General features: G+C 32.0%; 1 protein-coding gene across 2 annotated transcripts in view; it reads right to left on the bottom strand.

The window, feature by feature from the left end:
- Positions 1–22,466, bottom strand: part of Br140 (bromodomain-containing protein 140) — a 76,373-nt gene that overhangs the window by 189 nt on the left and 53,718 nt on the right. Inside the window, exons 10-13 of one of the 2 annotated variants that reach the window (XM_072523149.1) lie at positions 14,846–15,071; positions 13,310–13,433; positions 4,808–5,160; positions 4,166–4,344 (exon numbers count right to left, since the gene is read on the bottom strand). In XM_072523149.1, the coding sequence (XP_072379250.1) occupies positions 4,166–4,344; positions 4,808–5,160; positions 13,310–13,433; positions 14,846–15,071 (882 nt within the window). The remainder of the gene's footprint in view (positions 1–4,165; positions 4,345–4,807; positions 5,161–13,309; positions 13,434–14,845; positions 15,072–22,466) is intronic. The other variant, XM_072523150.1, reaches the window with a different exon arrangement.

The following is a 22,466-nucleotide window of genomic DNA, read 5'->3' as shown; positions in this document are numbered from 1 at the left end:
AATATAAACGTTTTTTTTTTTGTACTTTACCAGTCTAATGATATAAAAACACTACTAAGTCCAATCAAAGACTGCCTTTCAAACCAAGTTTGTCAACTCTATTTTCTAAAATTATTTTCACTATGAAAACGTGCTATCTATACTTCAGTATTTAGTGAGACCTAACTGAAACGTGATTGTGTCTACATCCAGAAGAATTTTTAAAGATAATAAAAACCATCAAAAAAATGGCTTCCGAAATTCGTAAATGTTACAAATTATATTCGTATCTGTTAACAATTGATTATTAAATTCTAATATCAGGTTTCACACTAAGAAATATGAAATTATATATATATATATATATATATATATATATATATATATATATATATATATATATATATATATATATATATATAATTAGGGTTTAAGGTTCAATAAGTAATATTAAATAACTATAAAATAATATCTTTAGATGTCATTTCACTATACACTAACATCTCAATAAAACTTGCCACTGACATTAAAAAGAAGTGGAATCACACAAAAACGTACACTGACGTCCCATTGCAAGAATTCCAATCATATGTTATCAGTTAAGATTAAACTCAACATACTTTTTAATAAGGAGGAAATATACCAACAAATGGATGGATGTGTAATAAGTACAAGTATTTTTGGTGTCATTGCTCAACTAGTTCTGGAAGATTTAGAAGAATCTGTCATAAGTCAATTAGATTTTAATGTACCATTCTTCTACCGCTATATCGAGGACTGTATCTGTACTATCTCAACAAATAAAATGAACGAAATTTTAGATAATGTTAACAGTTAAAACTATGTGGTTTACAAAAGAAACATGGTCTTCACGATATCTCAACTATAAATCTCATCATCCATTCTCCCATAAGAAGTCTGTAATTAAGTCTTGCGGATAGATATATAAAACTAACAGATTCAGAATACAGACCAACTGCAATAAAAAAAGCAAAAAATGCACTCCTAAATAATGCATATCCCGAACATATAATCGAAACTATTTTCAATTTAAGACTAAATAAATTTTACAATATCAATAACAATAAAATCAACAGTATCAAGACTACGTATACAACTCTTCCATATACAAAAGGTTTATCCGAACAACTGACGAATCTTTTAGCCAAACATAACATACGAGTGGACCTAGAGCAAGCCTACAGAAGATATCCCAGAAATGACATTAAAATTGTATTAGGTGATATGAATCCAAGAATAGGACGAGAGCGAGTTTTCATGCCCACAATAGGAAAGGATAGCCTACATAACATCAGTAGCGATAATGGATTACGACTGATAAACTTTGCAGCAGCACTAAATATGACAGTCGCTAGCACCTATTTTGAACACAAGAACATATACAAGGAACCTGGACCTCTCTTGATCTAAGAACAACGAGTCAGATTGATCACATCTTAATAGATTTAATTTAAGGCATGGAACAGACGTAATAAACTGCAGAAGTTATATAGTTTCTATAAATTCGTTCAATAAATAGAGTTGCGTGATTTTTGCCATTTTTTACGATTCTCGTGAGATCAATAAAATTTATTAGTTTCATTGACCGATTGTAGTGAAATTTCCATTTTTAGAGACCAATCTTCAAAACCTATAACATGAAATTTTAATTTTGAGTTGTGGCAACAAATATGGGGCATTTAAAATATGACTAAAAAACGCAGAATTTAAAATCCACAAGGAAACTAAATTCCTGTAGCTGGCTGTATACCATGTATCACGAAAAATTTATTAAATCCTTTATAAAAGGTATATAATTAAAAATCCCAATCGGACTATGTCATAAAGACAGAACGTTTTCGGAACGTTTTCGGAGACAAAGTGTCTACGATATCATCAAGTCCTCGTAGACACTTTGTTTCAGGACCAGCAACTTCATGTAGAGTCGTATGTTGCCATGTTATCAAATCCACTGGTAACTTTAACATCTTAATACACAAGATCGAATAATGTAAACCTAATTTTAACCTACAACTTTTAACGGGTTTTTACCCAGATATTTAGTGGCTTTAAACATGTATACCTAGGAAGTATTAACCACATTTTGTATTAATCTTGGTCAAAATTTAACTTTCACGTTCTTTTTAACTAAAGTGGTTATATACTTTTTAGAACACTGATGATGGAATATGGATTCCGAAAACGTTCTGTCTTTATGACATAGCCCGATTAGGTTTTTAATTATATACCTTTTATAAAGGATTTTAGTAGTACAACAGCTCTACAAAAATATGGCGCCAAACATTAAAACTGGAAATAGATTAACTAGAGAAATTCCTATTAGTAAGGGCCTAAAGCAAGGCTGCTGCATAGCACCTACACTCTTCAAAATATATCTAAATGAGGCACTCTCAGTGTGGAGAAGAAAGTGCTGCAATATGGGCATCCCAATCGGAGATGATATATTGTACACGATACACTTCGCTGACGACCAAGCCATTCTAGCTGAAGACGAGAGTGATGTAGGCTACATGCTTAGAAAACTGGAAGATGAGTATACCAAATGGGGCCTCACAATTAATATACAAAAAACTGAGTACTTAGTTGTAGGAGAAAAACCAGAAAGCCTACAAATCGAAATGGGAACTATAAAACCAACAGACAATTTCAAATACTTGGGAGTCCAAATAACATCAAAAGCAGGAAGTAGCGAAGAAATACACTCCAGGATTGGCCAAGCAAGATCAGCCACCAGACAGCTACACGGACTATTATGGAATAAAAAAATAACAAAAGAAAATAAAAGAAGAATCTATAAAACAATAATAGAAAGTATTGGGCTGTACAGCGCCGAACTCTGGGAAATAAACCAAAGAATCAAATCAAAAATTAAGGCCATGGAAATGAACTACTGGAGACGATGTTGCCAGCTCACTAGACTTGATAGGGTGGGAAACGAAAGACTTAACTGGTATGGACACCTTCAGAGAATGCCTGAAAATAGATGGCCAAAAAAAATAGAAGAATGGACTCCGCCAACTAGAAGAAAACGAGGTAGACCAAGACGATCCTGGAGAGACGATGTCGACGATGCAATGACCGCCAGAGATTTAACAACTGAAGATTGCTTCGACAGAAAACGCTGGAAATTAGGATGCGAGTAGCGGCGCCAGCTGTAGAAGACTCGCTTGTTATATATATATATATATATATATATATATATATATATAAAGGATTTTAATAAATTTTTTGCAGAATCTAAACTTTTACATTCCAAAAGATCGCACGTCACGGGAAATGCCTCCAAGAAGACGGTTTTGGGTATAATTTGTAGCAGAAGTAGGGTACTTTTGAAAAACATACTAGTGTAGTTGAAAAGAGCAGTTTTAAATATTTTAGATCGTTTGTAATGTTAAAGTTTAATTTCAGTGTTTTTTAAGCATATTTTAAATGCCTCACATGTGTTGCCAAAACTTAAAACTAAAATTTCATGCTATAGGTTTTGAATATTAGGCTCTAGTTATCGAAACTCCATAGTGGCTGGTTAAGGACAGGACAGGAATGAATTGTATTGATCTCATGACAATCATAAAAAATGGCAAAAATCGCGCCATGTTTATTTATTCAACACCTTTATAAAAAATGAGTTTATTTGCGGCAAAATATAAAAATTGTATACTAAAGCTGCACTCTTTACCATTAAAACGCATTTTAATATTTGTCGATAGGACACTCGAATCAAAAGGTATCGAATTTTTACCGTCGAGCTGATACAAATTTTATTGAACACTGATATCGCGCGCGTAAATGACATTCAAAATTGCTGATCGCTTCAAGCGTTGTTTTTGAGAGAATGGTTTAATCTATATAAAAAATGCTAATAAACATTTTTGTTCCAAGTGATCTTCGCTACATTTTTTATTTAAAACATTTTTTTCTATTGCGTACAGATTCTTGGTAAATCGATTTTTTTTTTCCGTTTTCCCCCATCTATGAGGGGGGTTTTAGGGTTAAGCCCGGGGGTAAAAAAGGTTACATCTTAATTGGCGTTTTAAAATTGACATTCTCGGCAAAATTCAGCTTGTTCGTATGATGTTCAGTGGCATTTTCGTCAACGACTGGAGTATTTATAATATGTATTATATTATATATAAGGTTAATATGGATGATTTTTAAAAATACTCACCTTCGATTCATCTTTTTCTGAATCCAATCCAAGCAGCTCTAATTTTTCAACGGGAAGCCATTGCCATGTCCTTTTGACATCAAAAAATAATATCAAATATACAGGCTCTGTGTGATTTTTGGCCAAATCCAGTACCTCTTGGGGCGGAGATGGAATGGGAACGCTTTTGTAAATATATCCTGCAAATATTAATAAATCACTGCAAAATACTTCAATGCATTTTCTCCTCTGATCGAATATCACTCCATCAGAGGTATCACTTCACCACAAGTATGTCTCCTAATTGAACATACAAAGTTTAAAAAAAACACATACACTGACACACACATTCACGCACGCACACACACGCACGCACACACACACACACACACACACACACACACACACACACACACACACACATACACACACACAATACTCCACAGTTCTTTATCAAGTACAAATTTCACTGACATTATTCTATCATCTGTTCTTACAACTTCTACTACGTTATCTTTTATTTCACTGTCAGCAATTATAGCAACTACATTCCAAATGTTACTTTTCCCTACATACCACAATCTGTATACTTCACCTAGTTTTTTCACAAAGTAAAGCAAAGAATAAAGTATTTTTACGCTACGACATTTTTAATAAAATTACCTTTTGGTATTTCAGGATTAATAATCAAAGCTGGATACCACGGATATCCCCTACATTTGGCCCAAACCAACTGCATAGGCTTCAGTTCTTTTTCTATGTTTTGTCCTTCGGTTGTAGAATTTGCAGTACTGTCAGAACAATCGCTGTCATCTTCGGAAGCTATATCAGAAAAACTATGAGAGTAGCAGGTAGATAAACTGTTGTCACTATCGCTGTTATCCTCATCGGTTGTTTGGTTGCCAGCGCGATAAACTTTGAAGCTGTCTGGAACATTATCTTTACTTTCTTTCTCTTTTGCATCTTTTGAAGGTGTAGAACCAGATTTTCCTTTCTTTTTTCTAAGAGAAACATTACTATAAGATAAATAGATCGGTTTTACTATATATATTTATAGTTATCAAAATTGTAATAGAGCCATTACTAGCATACTCACCATTATGAATGACGTGACATTTATAGTTTGAAAAACATTTTTGGGATAAATAAAGCATAAAAATGTTCTATAGTAAGAATAATGTTCAGCTGAGAATAGTGAATATCATAAATATTGGTGAGTATCATTTTTTGAAAGCATTGACAGCATTTATGAGATAATTTATTAATAAATTAACCGATGAGAAATTGCAAAATAGCTAATTATGGTTTAAACATAGAAACGATTCAATATACTTGATGTTTTTTATGGCAAAATAATAAGCAATAACACTTAAATTTCATCTGCATAGCCAGATATTAAATTAAGATTTAAACATGTATAATGTTTTTATATGGTCATTTTATTCACCACCAATTCAAAACCCGGAAAAATTTCTATGTTGCAGGGAAGAGTTATTGTGTGTTTCGACTTAATGGACAACATGTTCAACATTTTGGGTAGTGTTACGTTTTGTTTGCATAAAATTTTGTTTGTTGATAAACAAATTGTTTATGTTTTATGTTTGTTCTTTTGGCATCTTTGGTTTAAAATATTTGTAATAAATATATAATAATATTTGTAATAAGTAATATCATCTTTATTGTGTATACCTAAAATAGAAAATATGTACATATAAAGATGAGCTACTTTAGCTACTTAAAGCAAAGCAAAGAAAGGATACTGAAATAGTATTAAGATTTCTGTGTATTTTGTATAACCAATGTAAAATTGTCCAGTCACAAATATGAATATATATAGTAAAATATCAGATTTGTTAAAATATTTGTGGTGAGATCATGTAATATTTCATTATTGGTTATCTTTGATTCCAGTTATAACGATCTGTACTGCATCAAAATTATACAAAATATCATTAAAACATTAATATCATGAAATGTATGAATTCACCTAGTAGAATTTGGCATATTATCTAAGCCTGGAGGATACCATTGCCTACATTTTTTCTAAATAACTTTTTTGGATATTCTGTACCATAATGGAATTATTAATCAACGTCGCACCAAAAACTCACCATGCATATAGAACCAAGAAGGAATCGAGAAAGACCACGAAAAAGTTGGATAGAAGACGCTGATAAATAGATAACGAGAGAGTGGCCTGAAAGATGACATGTGGAAAAACAGAGAGGAATGGAGAGTAGGAATCACAAGACTTCGGCGAACTTAATGCGATATATTCTTCTTCTTATAGTGCCTATTTGTTACGGATATTGGACACTAACACTAACATAGCTATTTTTTCTTTGTTGACTGCTGCCCTAAAAAGTCCGTTCTTGGCCAAATTAAACCATTTTCGTAGATTATAAAACCAGGATATTCTTCTTCCTGTATTCATTGCGCATTATATGTCCCAGGTATTCCAATTTGCGACGTTTTATGGTTATGACTAGTTCGTACTCTTTACTCATTCTGTACAGAACTTCTTCGTTGGCAACTTCGTTTGTCCACGAAATCCTCAACATGGGTCGATAGCACCACATTTCAAATGCTTTCAGTGATGCTTCAGTTAAGGTCCATGATCCCACTCCATATAAAAAAAGAGAATATGTAGTATTTTATAGTAGGCGCCAGTTACGAAGAACCAGCGCAAATACTTATTTTCGTACCGATTCGATCCGAGCGCCTTGCTTATATATTTATCCACGCTGTCAGTAGCACAGCGGTAGCTATTCGGTGCCGTTATTTATATAAACAACATAATCACGACACTGTCCACCTCTTCGGATACAGTCGGCACACGCCACATGTGCAAGGTTGGATGTTCCTATGTGACGTTTACAGTAGTAAACGAACTTTTATTTCCAATTTTATATCGTGACTGTTAAAGATTGTCTTCTCGGTCATTATCTTAATTTCTGTTTTAGTGTTCCCACTGTTCATTCAAATGCAAATGTAATGGGTCGTATATATAAATATTTTAAAAATAGACAGCTTTATTTTTGTTCTTAGTGTCATACATGATTTTAAAACTTAAAAATTACCCTATTTTCTACATAATCGCCGTTCTGTCCAACACTTTTACTGACGATTCTCCAACTTTTCTATCTCGATGTTATAGAATTTTATCGCCAATCCTTTGAGGAATCAAATAACCTCTTCATTGATTGCATCATCGGTCATGAAGCGTAAGCCACCCAAGTGTTCCTTTAATTTTGGGAATAAGTGATAATCACCTAGTGCTAGGTTTAGACTGTAGGGGGACTATAGCTCTCAGCATTTGTTCAATTTGATGTGAGACATAAGGTCAAGAAGTCGTTATCATGAGGAAGTTTGTTTGACAATCAAAAAATAGATGGGGCCACAAAAAAGAGATTATCTAACTATAAAGGTATATCTAGAAAGTTTTATTGTCTACCAAAGGTACACAAAACCCCATTATGTGTTAGACCCATTTTAGCCTCTATTGGCACACCTACAGAAAATATTGCTAACTACTTAACATATATTTTAACGAATGCATATAATTGTGAGAATGAATACTATATTAAAGACTCATTTCAAGTGAATCAATTATTTAATAACATACAATTACCAGAAGGCTAGGTAATTACGAGCCTAGATGTAGTATCCTTATTTAGCAATGTTTATCTAGATCTATGTACACTTACCATTAGTAATAAATGGGAGATTATTGCTCAACATTGTAACATTGATAAGGACACTTTTTCAAACTGTTAACTTCTCTGTTCGAAAATAGTTATTTTTCATTTAACAATAAATTTTACAAACAAACTTTTGGTACACCTATGGGGAACCCTATATCACCAATAATTTCCTGTTATGTAATGGACCACATACTAGACACCATCATCCTTGTCCTACCTTATAAATTTCATTTTATAAAAAAATATGTTGATGACATAATAGACATAATATTAGCATTACCAAGCACAGGGATAAATGATATACTTTGGTATTTCAATAGTTACAACCCCTACATTCAATTCACATTAGAACGTGAAGATACTACAGGTTCAGTACCTTTTTTAGATACCAAATTAATACGAAAAGGTACCCATTTGCTGGTTGATTGGTATAGAAAACATCTCAGTTCAGGCAGATATTTCAATTACTGGTCATAGCATAAATATTCAATGAAACTTAATTTAGTTAAAGAAATGAAAAATCGTGTCCTTAAAATCAGCAATACTGCTTTACATACAAAAAATCTAAAAATCCTTTATAACCTATTCATTGAAAACTCATACCCAAGTATACTACTAAAGAAAATTTTGTTTAACACTCCACAAAATTTAACTAGTCGGTTAAGAAACGAGGAAAATCTGTCTTTATCATAAGATAGGATTGGACCTGTAGATCCTTTACCAAAACAAACCATAATTAGATATGGATCTCTTCTATACATTAAGGACATTGGGCAGAAACTAAGTAGAATTTTTTCATCAATTAATAATATTAAACATGCATATAAAACGGTACTAACAGTTAACAAAGTTTTTTCTAAACTTAAAGACCAATCCGTACTCTTGTCCTTAACGGATGTTGTTTATTTATACCGTGCGGATCATGTGAACAAGTATACTATGGCCAAACATCAAGATGCCTTAAAGACCGCATTACATCCCACAAGTCTGATAATAGACTACATCCTGAAAGAAGTGCATTGGGTGAACATGCATTTAAAAATGGGCATCGGATAGATTACAATAACATCAAAGTAGTAGAACAGGAAAGTAACATCACCAAAAGACTTTTTCTTGAAATGGCCTACATTTGCCAAACTAACAATGCAATGAATCATAGAACGGATATTGGTCATCTAAATGAAATGTTCTCCTATTTGTTACTACTAGATAAATGCAACAATAACATAAACAATAATATATCAATTAACATTTAAAAAATTTTGTTTTACAAATTAAGTTTTTCTAAAAGTTAGTAATTTTTGTGTACACACAGATACTGGGGTCATACAAAATAAAATCACAATCAATTGTAACGTTTTTATAATCATGAGCTTGTTTCTTTATGTTAATTTAATAAGCTAAGTGTTGAAACACTGACAGGTTAAAATTTCACTGCTTTATGATATTAATCAATATAAAATAATTTATATTTCTACGATACACCTAATGATAGGCCTATAATTTGCTGTACTGCCAGTTGCTTGATATTAGGGGTGTAGGATTTTCACTTGTCAATACGAATATTTTTAAATTTACACACGAAGAGTTTTGAAAAACCAATAATAAAACCACTGGATTGTCTTTTACAAAAACTAATGGCGATATAATAAAATTAATAATAACAATGTCATGAATGTGTTTATAATAATTAAGTGTTGTGAATGTAAAGTAATTTTTGAATTTTAAATATAGAAATAGGTTTTATATTGAACAAAGATGACAGACTGTGATAAATTTTATCAACATTATATAACATCATTGATGATACAACCTCATTTCAGTGCTAACGTGAATTATTTAAACATAAGTGCTAACGTCCGTCTCTGGGACCGTGTATTTATAAATGCCGTAGTACTATCAATTTATTTTTTTTTATTTAATTACTTTAAGGGTTTTAATAAATATAGTCTTAATTAAAATAAATACATTTTTATTTAAAAATTATATTTACGAACATTTATTTTGACAAAAATAATTCCTTAAAAAAACAAGCAGCTATTGTAAAAAGTGAGAAAAGAAACCTTAAAATCTTACTATAAACAAAATATTGTCTTAATTATTTGTAAACTAAAGATGAATTTATCCACTTATAATAATCACATTTAAACAATTCTAATAATACGACGTAACTTTAAAATTAAAAAAAGTCAATCTTTTTTGGAATATTCCACACATATACCCTTTATATGTTCTAGACACATAAATTTATTACACGAATAACAACTGTACTTTATTTTTCGACTTTTCTATCCACAGTAAAAACAACGACCATGAGGTTTTCCAATATTTTGCACATGCAACGTGATATCAAACATTTCTCTGAGTCGCATACTTATCATCCTTTGCATGTTTGTTGCAATTGCTCTACGTCTTGCATGAGGTTCAAGCAATTGCATACCCATTGTCTCTAAAAATGATCTTCTAAGTGTTATGCGTTGGGCCGTCCGAGCAGAATAACACTTGTGTATTGTAAATGAATTTATGCCAGCGATATTCAATATTGCATAAAAAATCAACATGGGCCAACGATTACTCGATCTTGCACAATTGTAGCTTTCACACATCTTATCAATAGTGTCCACTCCTCCTTTGGTTGCATTGTAATCAATTATTATGTTGGGCTTACCAGTCTGTGGATCCAACGTATCATCTTCATAATGCATAGTTGACATTAGGAGCACAACTTTCTTTCGGTTTTGGAATGTACGAAACAAACATACTTAAACATACGTAAAAGTAGGCCTATTGACAGGTGCCGTAAACTCCAAAGACAGTTCTAGCCTATTTCTTCGAAGAGTTCCAATTAAAGTTAGCTGATGATTGGCCAATAATGTATCAGCTAGCTGCTTAGTGGTAAAAAATTATCAAAAGTAACATTTCTATTTGTACCCCAGATAGATCTGCACAAACATACTACTAAATCCAAAGTTTTGTGGTTTGCTGGTAGGGTCCCTGTGGTTGCTGACCAACATAAATTTCTAAATTTGAGGTATAAGCTAATTTAGCATCAGTCAAGGCATATATTTTTATACCGTACCTATTTGGTTTTTTTGGCATATAAACCTTTAACCCACAGCGCCCTCTAAAGGCTTCTAATTTTTCATCAACTGTACAATAGTTTGACATGCTGTAGTGTTTTGGCAAATTGGTGTTGAAGTCTTCAAAAAAGTTTCGGATAGGAGCTAATTTATCTGTTGTTTGTCTCTCTGCACGAGTTTGTTTATTGTCAAAGCGAATAAATGCCAATAAACATTTGAATAGCTCGTATGACATTGTAAGGCGAAATATTTCTAAGGAAGTACCGTTTTTTCTAAACAAGTCGCGAGCATTGAGATGGTTATTCTTGAACTTTCCTGCTATGTACAACAGGCCTATAAATGCTTTTATTTCTAGTATATCCGTATTACTGTAGGTTCTGAGGATCAGCATGTAGTTCAATATTTATGTTTGTATTTATCACAATAAGTTCCAACATCTGCTCTGTTATAAAACAGCCCCAAATATCACTAAAGATTAATTTCTCCCTAGCAACCTCTTTACACCTGGTAAATGCGTAACTAAATTTTCTGCTCGTGTACGAATTCGCTTATTATCAAGATGCTTTCGCCATTTAGTTTTTTTATCCTTACCAAAAAAATAGGAACTCTTCGGCAAATATTTTCTGCTTCTGACTCATGCAAAACATCGTTTTCTGCTTCTGATATATCCTGTTCACTATCTTTGTCAAGATTTTGTATTTCAACTTCATCTTCTTCAGAACTATCGGCAGAATCATTGCATTCCAATTCATCACTACTGTCTGCTTCCTCTAGAAGTCTCTGTAAATATTTTTGCTCCTCCTCGTAGTTAATTTCTATTTCTAAGAAGTAAAAAAACAATATTTTTTCACTAAAAATACAACGCTAAAAGTTACAATCCTGACACCTTTAGTACAACCACAAAAGTTAACATCCGACTCTGAGACTGAAATTTTGTGTAACGAACAAACTATGTATCTAAGTTCAAAAATCTTTTAAAACTAACAAGGGTTAGGTAAAATATGAAGCTATTGAGTGACCTGGCCCGAATATCGGAACAGATGGTTAATTATCGGTATAAATAGGTTCGCTACGTCTGTAAGACCATACGTTAGCACTGAAAAGTTAAGTTTGTAAGTAGTGAATTTTTTAATTAATTATACCAACGTTAATAAACTATTCATCACATTTGTAGCTCCTTGATGAACGACATAACCAATGTCCGAAAGCTTGGATTAAAAATTTACAAGAGTATACGTTTCATTTTTTATTGCTGCAAACCCAATATTTAACGTTTACTTATATATAAATATATATAAATATATATATATATATATATATATATATATATATATATATATATATATATATATATTATGGTTGTAATATAATAACAAACGTATTTGCTTTGGAAATGATATTTCTAATCAAAAAGTGCGAAATTGTAAAAACAATGTTTATTTTCAACACATAGGACACGTTTCGACATCTCTGTCATCATCAGTTAAAAATGTAGGAGAAGCTAAATCTGAAATGCATAAGAATACACAACTTTATTAAGAGAAAACTGGGTGTACAGAAAATTTTTAATGTAAAAAATTTGCTATTTACGGAGTATAACTAAAATCAATTGGCTAGGTTGCCATCGCGATAGGCAATATCTGATTATTAAAAAGGACTCCAAAAGTCCAATTGCTCTCCTATGGGTACCATTTTGGAGAGGGAAGATGGGACCAAAGTTAGTGATGTAGTCACTATTGTGAGTATTGTCGAACCTACTGTTAATCGGCATCGAAATTATTCCGTGACACAATTGGAAATTACGATCTTAAGGGTATGGAAATGTATGTAAAACCTAATGGATGTTAACAATATGTAAGACAATTACAAAAAAATTTAAAACCAGAAGTGCAGCTAGGTGCTTTTCAGTAACTTGTAAGCTTGGATAGGTAACCAACACTACTTTTGAATTTAACAAGAGACTGGAAAGAGGGAACGGTAGCATTATCGGAATTCTTCCTTCCGAAGGCTAAACGGGGTGATGTAAAGTGTATGCCAATATGGATATGGTACCGGAATTACTCTTCTTTCAAATTATTGTGTACTCCTGCGCATCCGTCGACATAACTACTTATAATAAGTCCGGTAATAACAACATATAATAGTAATGCCAATTTGGCAGACGTAAACTGCTTTACAAGAAGAACAACAAAGCCTACATTTATAGCTAATGATGACAGAGATATTGAAACGGGTTATATGTGTTAGAAAATAAATATTGTTTTTACACTTTGTGGTTTTACTTAGAGTTAGTAATTGTATTAAAAGTGTTCAGAGCTGCAATCACAGCCATCTATATGATGTATTAAAATAAAATAGTATTAGAGTGATGAATTACTTACTGTTTAACAGGTACATTTGCATTTTCCTCTTTGTCATCTTTATCTTTATCCTCCTTTTTTAAAGCAGCTTGTGCTTTTTTGGTAAACAATACTGCTGTTCGTCTATTAACACCAGATGGGGAAGCTGTTAAACATAAACAATTATTTATATCCATCTAAATAAATATGTGGGTATGGTAAGAGATATAATTTTCAGAATCTTGAAATTTACGTTATTATTTGATTTTTACTAGAAGTCAGTAATAAATAATTATTTTTAGTTTTTTAGTTTCTTTTTACAATAACATGTTTATTATTCCCAATAAACAGTTTCTTATTTTAAGCATTCTTTGTATCAAAATACGAGTAACAGTTTTAATTTATTAAAAGTGTTTTGTTTTATTTAAATCGATTTAGTGTATTTTAATTAGAAGTAACACATGTAAAGTAACACATGTGATATAATTGCGTAAATTTGTTTATATAAAAGAGACCATCTTCTTCTTATACCGCCGTCTCCCTACGAAGGTTGGCAATTTCTTAACGAATAATTAGGAAAGTACAGTACGTTTAGGTATAAGCAACAAAGTATTTTTATATATATTTGGGTATCACATGCAGCAGCTTAAACTTATTCTAAACTAGTTCGTAACGTTTTATTATGTTTTATTCTGTGATATTGACGATTTATCTAATTTTAGTAAATTTTAATTGTTATTATTATTATTTTTTTTAACTTTTCCAAGCTTTGTCCATAAAATTGAACAATTTTCAGTGACAATAAATCATATTTCTATTCTATAATCATAATGGCTATTTTTATTTTTGAATTTGCTGATCCAAACAAATAAATCGATCTGCATTGATACCACTCACGTAGATTCTTCAACCAAGAATTCTGCCTTCGGCCAACAGATCTTCCTTGAATCTTTCCCTGTATTATGAGTCTCGAAATTTCATATTTTGGTTCCCTCATCACGTGGCCTAGGTATTCCAGTTTTCTGGTTTGTATAGTGGTGATTAGTTTTGTTTCTTTACCAACACTCTCCAGTGCTTTTTTATTTGTGATTCTATCAGTCCATGATATTTTTAACACTCAACGGTATAACCAGACCCCAAAATCCCCGATTCTTTTTTAGAGAATAGACCATAGCCGATTACAAAATCAATTAAGAAAACAATTTGCTTAATGAATCAGAGAGTAAAGATAAAGATAGAGTATTATGCTATTTTTATAAATAAAAAAACCCTTTTTATGAGATGTATAATTTTTTTGGAGGGGGCAACATTTTCTTTAATGTTTAAATGGATCCGTCACGTCACAATATTGTCGTTGGTGGTTTAAGGAAAATCCTCATTTTATAACCAAGTTTAAAATAATTTAAACGTTAGACACTACCTTAACATAATATGTTTAATGGAAAAGTGATTTCCAGATACTGAGATCAGATACTTTTGGCCTGTTAGATCCCCTGACCTAATCTCCCTGGATTATTTTTGGGTTATAGATAATAGATAATAGATATGGATGAAAAATCCATATTGATTTGAACTTACCATTGGTTGAGCTATTTTTAGGGTCTTCCGTTGTATTTTCAACATCAACATCAGACTGAGTAGAAGTTTGATCGGTATCGGTTTGAGATGCTAGACTCTTTTTAGCTCTATTTATTTCACTCCTTACCAACTTGACCCTTTTTGCTCTAGCTAGCCCATGTTTTAAAGCTTGGCTTTTTATAAGTAGGTCCTCCAGTTTCGTTATAACATCAGGACCTGTTTTTCCCTACAAATTAATTTATTAAAGTGCTGCATTCATTACTATCTAAATAAAGCCTATATGTATGTGGTATATAATAAATAATTCACATGTTATGAGTGCGAAATTGGAAAACCAATGCAAATAGTAGGAAGTAATGGAAGCTGATTCTGGAGCAGACCAACATCCAGTATGGATTGTAGAGCCAATGGTGATAATGAATAAAGTATTCAATATTAAGCGTAGAGAATGTATCAGAAAATATTAGAAAATCATACTTTAACTCTATGTGGAGTCTATTTTCTAATAACAGCACATAATCAGCATGCATTAAACATCAACTAAATATCTCGTTGGAGGAACGGTTATAAAGTGGAACGAATAATTGGAAAAAATCAAATAAAATTAGATTTGTTAATAAAATTTTGCTGCTACACATACTTAAAAATCCTTGGTCTAATTATTATAAAAAAAAATTGCTTGTTATAAAAAATCCTTGGTCTAATAAATGCTTCCTTTTTTTAATTGATTTTTTTTGTTTAAAAAATTTTTTCAAGATTACATTTCCAAAACAACAATTATGTAAATAAATTAATTTTGATTATCGGTAAAAAGCAATGGTGATGACCCAAAAGCTATTTTTTAAATAGTAATCTTTCTATTTGTAAATACAAATCTATAGACGATTATACAATTTCAAAAATATAAACATTAAACCTTTGATTTATTGTTTCACGCAGGTTTATTTTGCATGTGTTAGTAGTGAATAATTGTTAGTTTACAGGCACTTCCAGTCTCCCAAAATATAACTAAGTTCACAAAAAATGGTTGCTAAATTTACAAGAGTTAGACTGGGATTAGTGAATACTTCAGTTTATTTTCAGGGGAATTTACTTAGTTCACTTATATATTTATCTTGATTTTCTCTTATTCCAATGTCGCTGCAGCCCAAATCGGGTCTTGGCCTCCTTAAAACTATGACTCTAAACCTTGCCGGTCCCGCGCCGATCTTCTCCAGGTTCTCATGTCTAGCAAATTTTGCCACTTCATCCTCCCACCTTTTCCGTGGCCTTCCGTTTGTTCTTGCGCCCTACATTTTACTATCTAGGATTCTTTTTGGCAATCTTCCAGTCTCCATTCTCACTACATGAACAGCCCATCGAAATCTCTGTTTAACGAAAATTTAACGAATTCTGAGACCGGAGCCTCTCAGAGGCTTTCTCAGAGCAATTAACAGTTGGCAGAGTTCATGGTTGTATCTGGATCTCCATACTCCGTTTTCCTTAATAGATACAAATATCTTCCTTAGGACTTTTCTTTTGAATACGTCCAGCTTTCGTTTTATGTCTTCTGTCATCACCCATGTATCGCATCCATAACATATTATTTCCAGTGTGTGATTATGGAGCGGAACACATGGGCGAGTGAAAAGTAAGCTTTGTTTCCCTTTACTTTTTACCCTTTCTTTGAATTTCTGATTTTGATTTTATTCAATTATTTTTTAAATTGTTTTAACGCATATCAACTATCATTTTTTGTAGATGCTCCGAAGAAAATAAAACCTCAATAATGCATGTAGCCAAGCCGTATTGCCAACGAATTGCAAGGGCAGATCGGGCAAATAAAATATTCAAATAAATGAAGATCAGAGAATAATGTCAGATGAGAACCGTTCACAAGTATCTCATGCACATCGTAACCAACGTGTACGACAGAATATATTAAGAACGAGAGCTACACGAGAGCAGTATATAGCTACATCCAGAACACAAGAATGAGAAAGACAGCGAATCAACCGCTCGTTTACACGTATATCATTTGTTCGTCCTGCATTTGAATATGCCCCTGACATTAATTATTCTGCGTATTTTAAAATTACTATTGGTGCAATGGACACAGTATGCTAGTAATGTCAGGTATTGAAGTTTCACAATGAAGCACTTGGCATCTGTTGCGCGTCAGGAAAAGTTGTGTTACCATCTCTTACCACTCCACCAGAACCTTTAAAATTACTTATTACTGGTAATTCAGAAAATTGTTAGATAGTGGGCGAACAGTTGCCATTACTCAAGTTGCCATTAGACATTCATAGAAAACCAAATTGCAATGCGCAACATTATAAACACTCTCGAAGTATTACATAGAAGTATACAAGATTTTAACGGAAACGACAGACTATTTGGTAGTGCTGTCTTACTACTGGCTGGCGACTTCCGACACACATTACCGATTATTCCTCTCTATACATATGCGGATGAGATTAATGAATGTTTAAAACAATGGCGAAAATGGTTTTTACGGCGAAATGTCGAAACAGTTCGATTGACCATTAACATAAGCGTACAAGTGCAAAATGGCCTATATATTATTTTCCAAACATTTGCTGGATATTGGAAACGGTAAAATAATCCTGCATCCAAATGCACAATGTATCAAACTTCCACATAATTTCTGCACTTTTGTTAAGACCAACCATGAATTCGTTGTATACAACAGTTGTTACCAGGTGATCTGATATTTTTTAAATCCTGATCTGATAAGCCATAAATTATCCAAAAGAAATTTTTAAATTCTCTGAATACCAGGGATCCTAACACAAAATCTTCAGTTGAAGATTGGTTCACCAATTATTCTGCACCGCAATTTGAATCCACCCAGAATATGCAACGGCACACGTATGGTCATTAAAAGTATCACCGGAAATATTATTGAAGTAACCGTTTTGACTGGACGATTTGAAGGAAAAATCGTCCTGTTGCCACGTATCCCAATGATACCCTCATATACCACAATATTATTCAAAAGGCTTCAATTCCCTGTTCGATTACCATTCGCGATGATCAATAACAAATTTCAAGGCCAGACAATGTCCGTTTGCGGCTTGGATTTAGAGAATCCATGTTTCTCACATGGACAATTATATGTTGCAAGCTTAGGGGTTGGCAAACTATCAATTAATTGAATATTAATTAATAAGTACAATTTATACTAATATTTAATCAAATATTAAAATTGTAGCAAGTGACTTATGTTTTAATGATGTTTGTAGGCAAGTAAAATTGGACGTTTACCCTTTAGAAAAAAAATATTTTTGTTCCGACAAAAGGAGAAAATTTAATTATTATTTAATAAACAAATTAGCGGATTATTTCAGAATCTGTTAACCCCTTAAAAATCAACAAAAACCTTCTTCTTCTGACTGTTCAAAGAATATGCGTTGAGATAGAAGAGATTTTATATGAAATCAATTTTAATAATTTGACTGGTTTATTTTCAAATTGTTCAAATGTTTTGCCAAAAATTTTGTTCTAAAGAAAATGTAACGTTGTCAGCGTGTATGATTCAACTTGAAGTTATCTGCAATGTTGTAGTTTATATCTTTCTCTAACGGTAGATAATGCCTGCGATCAAGAACGTAGTTGCAAATTACGGCGATGTAACTGAGAACAACGCCATTGTTCGGGTAGCTATTTATTGTCTGTTGTCTGAAATCAAACAAATAACAGAATTTCGAAGAGATGGAAAAAACATATACAGATGAAATATAGTTAAATGAAAGACATACTCTGACAACAATTTGGCAGGATTTAAATGTCAAACACAAACGACAAGCACACCTAACTGGTGTGTCGACAAGTTCAAAAGAACATGTCTTATTATTAGCCATATTGGTAGTGACTCAGGATTTGTTGAAGGAGGTTTAAATGCATTTGTTTCTAAAAAGAATGGAGATTACCATGAGGAAATGGATTCAGATTATTATGAAAAATGGTTTTCAGATATTCTGTTAAAAATCGAACCAGGATCTGTTATTGTTATGGATAACGGCGGATATGGATAACTCCATATCACTGCCGGCGTGTAGAACAGTTATCAAACACTAAATGGAAAGAGTCGAAATAGTGGATTGGCTTACTAAAAAACATATTAAATTCAATGAACCAATTTTGGAAATTGAGTGGCATAAAGATAAATATATTAAATATGTAGTAGATGAAATAACGCGAGAACGAGACGTAAACTTGAGATATTGATTGTCGTTGCTTGTGAGTACCTACTTGTTACTTTTGTTACACTTTTATATATAATGAGTTACAGTATTCGTGATTTTGTAATAAGTAGATACCTCTTCAGCAACTCTAGAGAGTACTTGTGTTGACAAGCTACATTTATTGCAAGTGAATATACTTTAGATCATATAGAAGTTTGCCAATTTTTTTGCATATAAAAGCGCACTTCACTAATACAACGGCCTATATGGAATTGAAATCGGTTTATTTGGGCGGCCTCAGGAAAGTTTTAAAATTATCCCCAATTTTTTTAATTAAACGAATAGAATATCTCGGTAACTATTAGTTTAAATTAAATTCAGAAAACGGCATTGGAAAAGACTCTTCAAGATGCTTTTTTTTTTAAGAAAAGGGCAAGATTTAATAAAAAACTGTGCTCGATATCTGCGTTTTATTTGTAAAATCCATATATTCAAGCATTCAACCATATATTGAACTATGAGCAGTGGTTCCTAAGATACAACCAGTCAAAATTGACCGGCATTTGCTATAAACAATAGAATGGTGATCTTTGAATTATTACCTTTTTCTTTCAGAGCTTTTCCCGTTAAAAGTTTCATATCTTCAAGGTATCCAAGGCATACATTAAAATAATAAAAAACATCGGTACTGCATGTGAAAAATACCAAAAAAAGTAGGTTAAAGAAAAGTTAATTTTAAAATTCAAAATCAGTATACTTAAAAAAACGTTTTATCGGCTTCCAATAGAGCAATTTTTCTTTTGTTTTTTAATCCGATATAACTCAAATAGACATAGCCAAACATCGCATTACCAAATCCCAAGCTTTATTTTTGTTATAAATAAATTTATTTAAAATGAAATAAATAAATAAAAATTTAAAATAAAACTACATATTTTTTCCGATGTTATAGACCGTTTTTTAGAAAAACTTACCAAACGTATGCCTATTAACGTTAATACAAATAAAACGGTCATAAATACAAATATGATCAGTTGAGATCTGCATAATTATTTAAACAATCTTTGTTTAAACAACTTAACAACAATATAATTTAATTTTGTTATTACATTTAATTTATAGAATTGAATTAAAAATGATTATTTATTTCATATTATTAGAAGAAAGTATCTGTATTGTTTTAAATAAATTAAATTAACAAAAAAATGTCGATCGGATAGCCAAGCGGGCTGGGCGGCTGGCTTCTCCTTCGCTTCACTGCGAGAGATGTCAGTTCAATCCCCAGCTCGGTGTACAGAAAACAAAAAGGCTAACGCAGCAGTTTAAAATTCTAAATGAATCTGCGGCTTAGTCTAGAATATGCTGGTATCTGATCGGCCTATGGTGGAGCAGTACGGCAAGAGATAAGGGCTTGCGGCTTGGTGATACTCCTCCAGAGATCCCTACCGGAAGGGCGTGTGCCGCCTAAATACCTTGTATATATATATATATATATATATATATATATATATATATATATATATATATATATATATATATATATATATGCTGTCACTATTTTTCCGGGTTTGACTCCGCGTTGTAAAATGCTGGTTTTCTTGAAAACCATTGTTTTGGCGACGTTTCGGCAAGGTCTCACTTGCCATTCTCGAGCCTGGTGGAACTACTTCTCGTCGTTACTCGATTAGTACTGTACAGTACTCGATTAATACAGTACTAATCGAGTAACGACGAGAAGTAGTTCCACCAGGCTCGAGAATGGCAAGTGAGACCTTGCCGAAACGTCGCCAAAACAATGGTTTTCAAGAAAACCAGCATTTTACAACGCGGAGTCAAACCCGGAAAAATAGTGACAGCACATATAGCTCCCGCGGAAACCTCAAAACAAACATATATATATATATATATATATATATATATATATATATATATATATATATATATATATATATATATATATATATATATATATATAACAAAAAAATATTAAATTATTATTAATAAACAAAACTAAAGTATCTTTGGGATTTGGTAATGCGTCATTTAGGTGTTTCTTTACGAGTTACAACGGATTAAAAAAAAAGAAGATAATTGCTTCATTGGAAGCCGAGAAAATTCTTTTTTTTTATGTATACCGAGTTTGAACTTTGAAATTCAATTTTCTTCAACCTAGTTTTTTTGGCATTTTTCACGCGTAATACTGATGGTTTTTATTTTTATAATATATGTTTTGAATATCTCGAAGATATGAAGATTTATCGAGAAAAAGCTCCGAAAGAAACAGGTAATGGCTTAAAGATTACTATCCCATTGTTTATACCTTCGTCGAAAATGACGGTCACATTTGACCGCTTGTATCTCAGGAACCACTACTCCAAATTCAACTTTTTTAAAACAAGCGTCTTGCAGAGGCTAGATAATGTAGAGAATAGTTCAAGTTTGTTTAGCAGTAAATGGTTGACTCCAATTAGTATCGACTATAAACATCCTGGGTTAACCGATAATAGTATAAAAGGTCCGGTTTCAGGTAACGATGGTTTACCTGAGGTACAAGGTCTTAACAATGGGCCAAGTCAGATAAATTTAATAATATTTACGACCGCACTAATTGAAGTAAACTATTTTCTGCTAAACAAACTTTACCGAGATATTTTATTTGTTTATAAGGCAAAAAATTGTTTATAATTTTAAAACATTCCTGAGGCAGTCCAAATAATCCAATTTCAATTTTATAAAGTATGTTTTAAGTAAGCTTTTTATATGTAAAAAATGGCAAACTTATATATGGTCTAGGTTTTTTGTGCAAAGTTCTAAAGAATTTCAATTTAAACAAAAAATTAGGCGAAATCTATTAAATCGATTTTAATGAAATTTGGTTGACTGTTTTAATATATCATTAAGATTTTTTGGGCGAATTATGAAGGTCCTAAATGCAATTTAAGTGGTTGAAAAGCATTCAATTAGAAAAGGCTAGTTTCCCCCCCTTTTTTTTTGTATCTATTGCTATTTTGCAGCAAGGGTAATTGACATTTTTAATAAGTCGAATTTTATAGAAAATTTAATTATTGCTTTTTTATGTCATTACGACTTTGCTCCAAAATGAATCATTTTAAACTTATGAGCAAGGAAAGTAGCAAAAAAAAGTTTTTAGTAATTTTTTAAATATTTTCATATTTTTTTATTAACATTCCCGACCTATTTGAGAGGGAGGATAATTCAATTATTATTACTGAATTTCTCACGCAACTTTTTCTGCAAAAATCAGAATGCTACCCCTCACATCCACCTTAAAACAGATCCGCCCTGGCCTAAAAGAGGGCCAGAAAGATATACACTCTTACAAGACCAGAATAAAGGAAGACATTGAAGCAGCAGCGGAAGACAAATATGAAATATCAACAGAAACTTGTGCCCGTAAAAATCATTGGTTT

This window comes from Diabrotica undecimpunctata, chromosome 2, assembly GCF_040954645.1.
Source record: "Diabrotica undecimpunctata isolate CICGRU chromosome 2, icDiaUnde3, whole genome shotgun sequence".
NCBI lineage: Eukaryota > Metazoa > Arthropoda > Insecta > Coleoptera > Chrysomelidae > Diabrotica > Diabrotica undecimpunctata.
This window is presented reverse-complemented; position numbering and strand designations above follow the sequence as displayed.